The sequence below is a fragment of the Corvus hawaiiensis genome, chromosome 30 (assembly GCF_020740725.1).
Source record: "Corvus hawaiiensis isolate bCorHaw1 chromosome 30, bCorHaw1.pri.cur, whole genome shotgun sequence".
NCBI lineage: Eukaryota > Metazoa > Chordata > Aves > Passeriformes > Corvidae > Corvus > Corvus hawaiiensis.
This window is the reverse complement of record NC_063242.1, coordinates 1,227,084-1,238,436: the sequence shown is the minus strand read 5'-3', so window position 1 is coordinate 1,238,436 and position 11,353 is coordinate 1,227,084. Positions and strand designations below refer to the sequence as shown.

At 43.6% G+C, this 11,353-nt stretch overlaps 1 protein-coding gene across 3 annotated transcripts; it reads right to left on the bottom strand.

The window, feature by feature from the left end:
* Nucleotides 1–6,309: 6,309 nt before the first annotated feature.
* On the bottom strand, nt 6,310–11,255 carry CCDC127 (coiled-coil domain containing 127). 3 transcript variants are annotated; one of them, XM_048289332.1, is made up of 3 exons: nt 10,845–11,255; nt 10,389–10,517; nt 6,310–9,782 (listed from the first exon to the last, which is right to left on the bottom strand). In XM_048289332.1, the coding sequence occupies exons 2-3, from the start codon at nt 10,507–10,509 to the stop codon at nt 9,109–9,111; spliced, it is 795 nt and encodes a 264-aa protein (XP_048145289.1). In that variant the 5' UTR covers nt 10,510–10,517; nt 10,845–11,255; the 3' UTR covers nt 6,310–9,108. The 3 variants fall into 3 exon arrangements, with proteins under 3 accessions (XP_048145289.1, XP_048145290.1, XP_048145291.1); XM_048289333.1 differs by lacking the exon at nt 10,845–11,255 and having other exon boundaries at nt 10,389–10,720; XM_048289334.1 differs by lacking the exons at nt 10,389–10,517; nt 10,845–11,255 and adding an exon at nt 10,161–10,367.
* Nucleotides 11,256–11,353: the final 98 nt, after the last annotated feature.

Genomic DNA, 11,353 nt, shown 5'->3' with positions numbered 1-11,353 from the left:
TGTATACAGTAGCCCATGTGGATTTTCCCTGGGCCTTGTCATAGGTATTAATATTTCCCTAATGTGACCTGAAATATCTCTCAATTTGCCTAGTGATAGCACTTGCCTTTCTCATGACCCTGTCAGGACTGTGGATGTGCTATCTCCTGATTAACCATAGGATCAGCAACTTTCTTCTCCTTTACTGATTCCAGCTAAGGATTTCCTAGCTTGTGGCAGAACTTCCTTTTCTAAGTTGTCAAAAGCGTATGTTCAATTTCACTCAGTTTCTGCTACTCCAGTGCATTGAGCTGCACAGCTCTTCCTGAATGATACTTTTGCAGCATTCACAATCCTTCTGACAATGTGTCAGGAGTATTTCATTAACATGCTACTATTTCTTGTCCTTAGTCATTAGTGGAAGAATGACAAAACACTGCTCCTGAACTGATCCTTCAGGAACTTCCCTAGTAACCTCCCCTTAGACCACCATTTCTGCTTTCAAGCAGAGCTTACTATCATAATTTGATTTTTACCTAGTTCTTTGTTCCCAGAGTCATCATAGAATGCTTTGGAAGGGACCTTAAGCGTCATCTAGTTCCAACCTCCCAGCCATTGTCAAAGAGACCTTCCACTAGACCAAGCTGCTCAAAGCCCCTACCCAGCTTGTGGATGGGTCATCCACAACTTCTCTGTGCAACCTGTCCCAGTGCCTCACTGCCCTCATAGTGAAGAATTTCTTCCTATTATCTAATCTAAACCTACTCGTTTTAATTTTGAAGCCATTGCCCCTTGTCTTATCACTGCATGCCCTGTCAGAAGTTCCTTTCTGGCTTCTTTGTAGTTCCTTTAGGTACTGGAAGGTGCTCTAAGGTCTCCCTGGAGCCTACCCTTCTCCAAGCTGAACAGCTCCAACTCTCTCAGCTTGTCTTCATAGGAGAGGTGCTCCAACTCTCTGATCATCTTTGTGGACACCTCTGGACTTGCTTCAACTGGTCTACATCTTCCTTGTGCAGAGGGCCCCAGAGCTGGATGCAGTACTCCAGGTGGTGACTCACAAGTGCAGAGTACAGGGGAGAATCACCTCCCTTAACCTGCTGGTCACGCTTTTTTTGATGCAGAAGTTGGTTGATTCATCTCCTGGGCTGAAAACGCCCACTGTTGGCTCACATCCAGCTTTTTGTCCACCAGCATCCTGACAGTCCTTCTCTGCAGGGGTACTCTCAGTCCATTAACCACCCAGCCTCTATTTGTGCTTGGGATTGCCCTAACCCACGTGCAGCACCTTTCACTTCGACTAGTTGAACCCCATCATGTTCTCATGTGCCCACTTCTCAAGCTTGTCCAGGTCCCCATGGATGGCATCCCTTCCTTCTGTTGTGTCAACTGCACCACCCTGTTCATATTATATCTCCTATTTAGTTCAATTAATACATCTAGTTGTGGTTACGTGGCAACTGGTTACTGAAAATTTCTCTCTTCTAAGTTTCATGTGCAAGCAGCTTCTATCAGGATCCAAAAATACAGTCCTGACTGCCTTCTATTGAGCAAATCCTCTTTTTGAAGGATTTTATCTTGCTCTGGTAATGCAAGGTGCCAGTGGTTGTTAGTTATCTATCAGCTGTTAAATATTTGAAGAAGCAAATATGCTGGTTTGGCATCTAGCTCAAATGTCTTTATCAGTGTAATAGCATGGCTAATGACCTTTGAAGGCACTGTGCCTTTTTCTGAAGGACCTACAGTGGCAGTGACACCAGCTCCAATATGATCCCCAGGTGCTTGGAGGTGCTGTCTATATTGCCACCCTGTGGACTGGAACAAGCAAGGTGAGGCTGCCCTCCTATAGTCACATCTATTCTCCCAGGTAACAAGTGACAGCACCCAGAGGAAATGGACTCAAGTTGCTCCAGGAGAGGCTTGGATTGGATATTAGGGAAAATTTCTTCCTGGAAAGGGTGGCTAGGCTTTGGAAGAGGCTGCTCAGGGAAGTGGTGAAACACCAACCGTGGGTTTTGAATCATCCTAAAAAAGACGGATCACTGAATTTAGCAACAAAAATAAATGAAGCAAAAGACTGGGAATCCAGTGCCACAACCTGAAGTTTGAAGCCTTGGGTCATAAAAGGTTCAGCAGATTCCTTGTGCAACAGCTTTCAGACCAACTTGCTCTGCACAGTTTCATAATAGTGTATTAACAGTTCCTATTTATTGTCACAATAAAACATTTGAGATAATTTAAAAGCAAACCAAAGTCTTTTACAGCTACATAAAGTTATGCACAGCTATGCTCCTGTGAGAAGCAGGGAGTTGGAACTGATGATCCTTCTGGGTCCATTCCAACTCAAGATATTCTATGATTCTATGATTCTTCTGCCCTCCATCATGGGCTGGAGGAGACTGCATCAGGGGAAGTTTCTTTATCTGGATCCTGTGAAGGGGAGGACAAATAGGAAGAAGCACAACAGGACAGGGAACTGTTCTTCTAAAAACCAATTCCTTTCATATAAAGCTGTTGAGAAAAGCAGAGACCACTGGCAATATACATTGTTTACAACTAGGTTTCAGGTTGCAACCAATAGTTTCAGGCATGAAATGCAATATGATCCTTTCATTGTGGTTCTGTTATGCCTGGTATGACATAGAACAAATCTGTAACTCTCCAGATATTTTCATTGTTCTTTGCAATATACCAGGCTATTAGGATTAACTACATTATTTTCTGACCCTTTTTAGTACTGCAGCAGATACTGGTGTGAAATCTCTTACTCTAGTAATTCTATAGCAATATCTTACCAGCCTTAATCCTGTTTTCTTTCCAGTCAGCTTCTACTTTGTAGTCAAAGCATCATATCCAGCAGCACAATCATTCTTGCTTGTGTAATGAGCCTAAACCAGGAAAAGATGGAAATGTAAAGATGGTGAAGAAGGAGAAGGAGAAGCAGAAAAAGAAGAATAAGAATAAGAATAAGAATAAGAATACGAATAAGAAGAAGAAGAAGAAGAAGAAGAAGCAGAAGAAGACGAAGAAGCAGAAGAAGAAGAAGAAGCAGAAGCAGAAGAAGAAGAAGAAGAAGAAGAAGAGAAAATTGAGAGGCTAAACAAAATAGTCTCTCTGATAGCCCATCCTTTAAAATTGGTGGACAAAACACAAAATCCTTTGACTAGCTGCCAATGGATAACATCCTTGACCAGATGTGCAAAAAGGGAGCCCCAGCCTCAAGAGCAGACTCAAAATCTGCAGCCTAGGGGACAATAATGATCATATTAGAAAGGGAGATATGCAGGAAAAATATTTCAGAGCTGCTTAGTTTTAAGGGTAATAAACAATCGCAGGTGGTCATGCAGTTTACCTTGCCAATAAATGATCTGTAGATCTTTAACTTGATCTAAGTTTTATGCTCCGTTGTTCTCAAACTCTACCTGATAAGTAACCAAAAGGCACAGCTCTCACAGCTCCTCAGCTGGCATGATTTGATTTCCTATGTGAGTGCTTGAAAGCTGCTGCCACCAGCACACAGCAGTTCAAGTAGGGATACCTTAAAGACTTTGGAGATGTCCAATAAACTTTGGAGCCTAAACTTCTTCCCGTGAGATTGTAAACTTCTCCAGATGGGACAGAAGTTCTGTGCCAACAAGTATCACTGCAAGGGAGAAATAAGACAGCACTGAGCTCTTGTTGGAACTGTCCCAGTCTACTGGGAACACAATGGAGGTAGGATGTCACACACAGTGACTTCCACATGCATCCCATTCTGGAGTGGTTTTATGGTGTCAAGGAGTTTCTTTCAGCAATCTGACATGCCTAGAAACTTTCAGTTCATGTTTATTGTGGAAGCAGCAGCGTCCTTTGCCACAGAAAAAATTAAAGAGAACAAGCTATGAACAGCATGTCTGGTGTAGTTCATCCAGAACTGAGCTGACACTGATGCCTGTGTGGCCTCTTTGCCTTTTTATCTCCCAGAAGGAGGCACAATCTTTATGTTTGTCTATACTGGTAGTTTGCCTAATATTTATTTCAGTTTATATATAAACATTTCACTGAAGTAATATCAGCTCCAGTGGCAGCATGCTTTGTTGTTTTGTTCTTCTTGTTGACACCAAGGAGGGAGATGTGCTGTCTTTAATATTTCACTATATACCAAAGATCACCAAAATATTGCTTTCATCTTTGTGTACATCTCACCTTTGGAATAACTTTGAGGGGAAATACAGGTAAGGAGCATAGGTGTAGAAATGCTTCTGTGGATAGCACCAAATTATCTGATCTCATGATCAGAGGGCTGGAGCTCTTCTTCTATGAAGACAGGCTGAGAGAGTCGGGGTTGTTCAGCGTGGAGAAGAAACAACTCGGGGAAACCTTACTGTAGCCTTTCAGTACTTCAAGAGGGCTTATCATGAACAGGGGTATACTTTTAGCAGGGCCTGTTGTGATGGGACAAGGGATAATGGTTTTAAACTAAAAGACCATTGGTTTAGACTAGATATAAGGAAGAAATTTTTTACAACAAAGGTGGTGAAACACTGGCACAGGTTGCCCAGAGAGATAGTAGGTGTTCCATCCCTGGAAACATTCATGGTCAGGTTGGATGGGGCTCCAAACAACCTGGTCTGAGATGTCCTTGCTCATTGCAGGTGGGTTGGACTAGATGAGTTTTAAAGGTCCCTTCCAACCCAAGCCATTCTATAATGGTCAGCATCCCCCTAAATTTCTTAGTCAGCAAAGTGCTACCGCTTGGGAACTGTCTCACAACACTCTCTTCTCCAGCAGGCAGCAGAACATGTTGACAGCTGTAGATTGTTTCTTGCCGTGTTCATTAAACAATGAACAGTGTTCTTTAATCGAGTTTGTCACAGTTTTCCAATGCGGTAGAATACAATGAGGTGCTAATGGGTTGCTGAACTACACCCAACCCCTGCCCGCCACCTTTGCACAGAGGTCTGCCGCAGCACCCACTTCAGTAGAGACAAGTTCATCCTGGTTTGATCACCGAACACTACGTTTTTGCTCGCCTTTCTTGTTATTACGTGCGGAGGCGTTTGGGCCAGAGAGCTCTCTCTGATGGGCAGCTACCTCTGTGTAGCATCAGGAGATGCGCTCCAGCGGAGCTCATGGGAACAGAGGATGCGGCTGCGGCTGCCGGCTGGAAGAGCCATCAGCCACAAGGGGGAAGCAGCATCCAGCGATACAAACACCAGCCACGGCAGCTGAGGATTTTGTTCTGATTGCGTAAGCTTAGAGGAGAGGTGTCTGAGAAACAAAAACCTGTGATGAGCACAAGAGTGAAGAGGCATTTTTTCAGCAGCTGCACAGCTCGGGTGACCTCAGCACAGGGCTGCTGGGGTGCATGACTGCAAACAGCCGCCACCACTGTTCTCACAATCCACCAGCTCTCTTCAAACTCTTCCACCCGCAGACTGTTTGTTTCCAGAAGCACATTTACTTCCAGTTTACTTTCAGTTTTTGTTGCAGCAATCACTCAGCTGTTTTGTTGTGAAGTGGCCATTGCCTCACTGCTGAGCTACGCTAAATTTCAGCGAGTTACTTCTTAGCAGGTCCAGCTGTTGTCTCAGATACGCAGTGAAAGCTCCTAGACCAGGCAGTAAATTAATGACCAATAAATGCGGGCCTTGGCATGCACAGCAGCAAAGCCTCCATATCCAGCTGCACCACAACTGCAACTATAAACTTGACTTTCATCCTTTTTTCACAGCAATAACTCAGATTCCTTTGATTTCATCACAATAACTGAACCACCGTTTCTGCCTTGTATCCTCTGCAAGCAACGCTGTTCTCTCATGCTCACGCAGGAGTGCTCAAACCCATGCTTTAAAGAGCCAGAGGATGGTGAAGGATTGTGTCAAATACAAACAGATTTAGGATCTTTTATTACAGCAATGAGGATTTCCAGAGTGTCTGAACACTGTCCTAGAGCAGCTGGATTGCAATTCTTCACAGAGAGCAGGAAGACGAGGGAACTAAAAAGCAGCTGACATGCAGAAGGAGACATCTGAGGGATTCTGGAAGAAGGCAGAATATCCTACACAACACTCTGTCGAAGGAATGTCCCCAGCCTTTCAGAGGGATGGTCACCTTTAATGCCACATCTTCAGTCAATGCTCTGCACTTACCTGTGTAACAGTGCTCTTTCCTAAGAAAAAAAACCTTTACAACATATTCTTTTTCCAGCACCACCACCAAAACTTTTCACTTGCCAATTCAAAAAATGTACAATCCATAAAACCAAAAATGGTGCAATTAGCTTGGAAAATCTGAATAAAGTAGAAAATTCCAGTTCTCCCACCCACCTTGCCCAAGTTACAAAACAGTGCAGAAATATGTAAAGGTTTTTATTAATTGTTAAACAGTTGAGTGACAATTTTATAACAAAAATAAGTTCATTAAATACTTTGAAAACAGATTATTCTTGCATTCTACATAAATACGTGGGCAGTTCCAAACAATTAACAAATTCAGAACAAGTGCTGGGCAAGATAAAACTTACATTAGAATTTTCAGCATAACAACCTACAAAGGGGGAACATTTCAAAAATACACTGCATACCTACAAATATGAGTTTTGGTAGAAACTAACAGGACCAGTACTTCTAAACCAGTTATACACTTTTAAAAAGCCTTCTGAAATAACTCTTCACTCTTAATATAATGATCTTCAAAGTGTCCATGAACAATACTTCAATTAGTTGTACAAATAAATGACATTTCTAAAAAAGAGAAAGTGAATACCAAACCTTTACTACATTGCATCCAACCCTGTACAATCAAGTGTGTAAGGCTGGACTGTACATATTTATACTGAAAAAACAGTATTTTATCCTTGATTACATTTTCTTTCAACATTTTGAATGATATGAGTGACAAACTATGAAAAAAAAGAAAAAGCATAAAATCCTTGATCTCTTAATGCTAAGTTGTACAAATTGAAGGCATGAATCTCAAATACACTGGCACTGATTCGCTCTCTGCTCTCAGTCAGCTGAGCAGGCTGCCACAGCTGGACGGTCACTTTCCACCCTGAAGGAATTACACATAGGCTGTTACTCAAACTAATTTGTTCTCCTGGGCAATTTGAGTGTGTGCCTATGTCCAGCTGCAGCAGCTTGGCTCAGGGTGTCACACATGAGTAGTAACTCCATTGCGTTCTCATCTCCCAACTCGCACACGCTTGGCACCCAGACAAACTGTGGCCCTTCTGGTGTTTGTGATCTCTCTTTTTTCTCCAAGTTTGTCTACTAAAACTTTATTTAAAAAATCAGTATGAAAAAAGGATTAATAACACAACAGTGTAATTAGTACTACCAAGGTGAGCAAAATCTCAACTGGAAAACAGAATATTTGGGAAACATCTATTCTGTTCAGGAATTTTGTTACGTTAGATATTTCTGCTTAGTAACTGGATTAAGTTGCACACACTGTTTCAAAAGATTTATCTGCTGTTTTCTGTGCTCAGACTAAAATAAAACCAGGAGAAAACAGTAAGAGAAAAACCCCACATCTGCAGGAAAGGCATTCACTTAGCTTGGATTGCTTCCAAGCCATGGTTCTACATGATTGCCTAGAGCAAACGTGTTTGTCCAGTCCAGCCCTCAGTAAATAATAAGCTGCTACTTAATGAACTGACAACCAACCAACACTAATCAAAGTAACAGAGAAGACTAGATGTTATAAACAAAAGGGTAAACACTGCCCCTTTGAGGTCTAAGGCTTGACTAGAAAGAAGAAAAAAGTAATTCAAAATACATGAAAAAAAGGTGGTTCCTACTGCTAAAAGGACTCAAAGTATACTCAAAATTCTAAGAAATTTCAGGTATTGAAATGCACTTGGTTTAGTTTGTTTGTTGTTAAATTTTTTTAATCTGGATCTGTTCATTTTCCTATATTATTTTACCGTACCTATTATTTTATTTTTACCATCTCTATTTTATTTTACTAGCTAAATTAAAAAGCCCCCATTCTTTAAAGTTTGCAAAGCTTGTATATTTGTAGGCTTTCATGATCATGTGTATGTAAAGTGGTGAACCACAAGCATAAAATTTAAGAGCTGCAGAAGAGTACATACTTCAGTTGTGGGAGAAGGGGGACAGGTGGAGAGGGAGTAGTGGCCACCACTGCAGGCTGCATTTGCAGGTTCCCACCGGCAAATAACAAACAGGGCCTGTCCAAGGAGCACAGCCAGGTGCAATGGCAAGGAGGTTCCTGCAAGCAAACCAGGTGGCAGCCCTAGGACACAGAAGCAGCAGCATGGGGACATCCATAATGGTGGCACATTGTTGGGTTACAACTAAAATCTTGACTGAGAAAAAAACAAGTATTCTTAAATTATCTCAAAGATATGAAAATATAACTTTCAGTTTATACACTCCCTAGTATTTGAGAATGGATCCCAAGTGCCAATGAGGCATCAGTCTATTTCTTTATGTGTTGAATTAGCATCTTTTGGATGTTTCATTCATAAAGCACTATTTATATATTAAGCTGGAAAACAATGCAAGACTAATTAATCTGAAACAGGACCGAACCAATCCCCCCCCCCTCAGAATACTAACACCTGCTTACACACACACACTCTCACACATATATGTATTTATATAATTGTACATACAGACACGTAAGATTTATGTGTCGAGCATCTGGCTCCAACACCGTCTCTCCCAAACATCTGCCTCGAAGTCAGTCTTGCTTAAACAAATTTTCAAAAAATAACAGTAATAAAAAAAGAGACTGTTGAGACCCTATGTAAAATGTGAGGGATAAGGAGCACAATGTGCTGCTGCACCTGGGGGAGACAAATCACTGTTCTCTGTTAAGGGAGTGTGACCATCAGTGAGGCAAATGCCTCTGCTCTGTTTTGCTGCTTCTGACACCTGTGGGATTTGGCGTATCTCTATACTGCAACACAAACACACAGAGTTTAAGAGCATGCACAGCTCACCAGAGCATCTGTTGTTAGTGAGAGGAAAGGCACCAGAACTACACACATCCCATGCAAACACAAGTGCAAGGAGGAGGAGAGATGGCAACACAGCAGAAGAATTTAACAGCTTCGGACTACAACTGTGATTGTCCCTACCATGCATGGTGGATCTCACAGAATCCCTCTGCTTCCCCTACTTAGCGTTTTCCTAACATGGCTTTTTCTACCCTCTTGAATTTCTGCAGTTCAACAGCTAGCTCCCAGTATCTCAGATACAGCCACATAAGCTTTCCATTTTGACTTCTGGTTCTGTTCAGCACATTGCCACAGTAGTGATCATGTTTGAAAATATCTTTTAAGCCACTCTCCACATGTAAAGCCATAGCAACAGGATCAGTTGCTGCTTTAACTAGCAGATTTTTCTCTATTTCTAGTCTCTGACTTCTGGGGACAATAAGACTGCAGTAGATGTCCTGTCTTTCTTTCAGTCCCTCTTCAAATTCTTTTAGTAAAATATTGGCTCTCTGTTGCCACTCTTCTTCCTTTGCCAGGCAACTCTGGTACAATGTACCTTCTGCTCCTGTGTGCAAAAGGACTTGTTTTTCTTGCTCCAGCTTCTCCTGCTCCTGTTCTAGGAGCTTTCTCTCTTCTACTAGCTTGCGGCTCTGGGACACGAGGGCTTCACGGTAACTCAGGGTCCTGTTGCGTTCCTTTTCCAGCTCCACCTCCAGATGAGCAACAGCGCGACGATTCTCCGTGATTATATCCCGGTATTTGCCTTCCAGGTCTTTTTGTAAAGTCGACTCTTTTTTGTAGTACTCTTGCTTTTCTTTTTCTATTTCTTTCTGACATTCTCTGGTCCAGATCCAACCTATCATATATAAATGAGACTTCAGATGCAAGTATAACAGGTAACAATGGCGGGTATGATTAACTAGCTATGCCTCAAATGAAGCTACTAAGTCATAAAAAACTTTCTTTCCTGCCCTCCCAAATGATATTCACTTCTATTTACTTGTCCCCACAATAACTGTTTCCGTGGCCCCTGTTTCACTGTGAGTGACTTTAAATGATCATGCTTTCTCTGAAATAACCCCATTTTTTTACTGCCAATACTCACACTACTTGGATTAGAGAAGGAAAATAAAGTCATGGAGAAACAAACTGGAGGTTTATGATGCAGGTACTGCACAGAGAACGTTCTAGGCCCAGTATATAAATATACATCAGCAACATCTGGGGTTGTTACCTCTGGGCTCTCCAGCACATCCTGCATCCATTTTTCTTGAGAGCTTTGTAAACTGGAGCTTATTAAATTTGGATTCAACTCCATGCACGGAGTGGTCATTGCCTTAGCGATACCAACAGTGCTTGTTTATGCCATTATAAACAAGAATGGGAAGTCCCCAGACGGAGCATGCCTCTACCACCGCACTGCTCCAGGAGCCCCCTCGGGCTGGAGCCCAGCGCTACTCACGGAAGGCGGCCAGGCCCAGCATGGGGACCAGCAGGGCGTAGTTCCACCTGCTGCCGTCATCGCCGGGATCGCGCCGATTGGGCAGAATGTTCCAGTTGGGAGGGTCGTTTAAGTTATTCATGAAGGCACCTGCGATGCACAGAGGGGAGACGCGGCCTCAGCTGCGCGCAGAGGGGCCGGGGCCGCTCCCGCTGCCACCTTCTCCTCCCGCTGGAGGACTAGGAATTCTGCCCGAGCCTCTCGAACGGCGGCCCCGACACTTGGGAACTTAGCCGCGCTCTGAGCGGCAGCCCCGGCCGCGACACAGCATGCCGGGCCCATCCCCGTTCCCGTTCCCGTTCCCATTCCCATTCCCATTCCCATTCCCATTCCCATTCCCATCCCCATTCCCGCCCCCGTCCCGCTCCCCCCACGCACGAGCCCAGGAGCGCGCGGACCCCGGGCGCTACCACTCACCTGCCGGCCCCGCCCCCTCCCGGGCCGGCCCATCAGCCGGGAGGAAGAGAGGGGAGCCGAGGGGGGGGGACAACAAAAGGACTCGCCCGAGCCCTGGGCGCTGCCGGACGTCCGTCCCCGCCCCGGAGCGGCCCTTTCTGTTCCGGTGGCGCCGACAGCGGAACGCAGCCGTGAGAGGCGTCAGAATTCCACCTTCTGGGCTTGCTGAGTCTACTTTTTGTCCTAGAGCGAAAATACAGTCTTTCCTTCGCCCTTCTGTCCAAGTCTTATGTTTAGGAAATGGTCTTTCGCACAACTTAAGAAAATAATTCTGGCCTGTTCATTTCGTAATACTTAAGGCGCTGTCAGAGAGAAAAAGAGGCCGAATCTTACAGTATTGCAGAACTACATTTTTCAATATTTCACCAAGGAAAAATAATGGCAGTAACACAATCCTAGGCTTTTTTTTTTCTTTTTTTTCTTTTTTTTTTTAAGATATTTACGCTCAAAACATGAGCTGTTTAGGAACC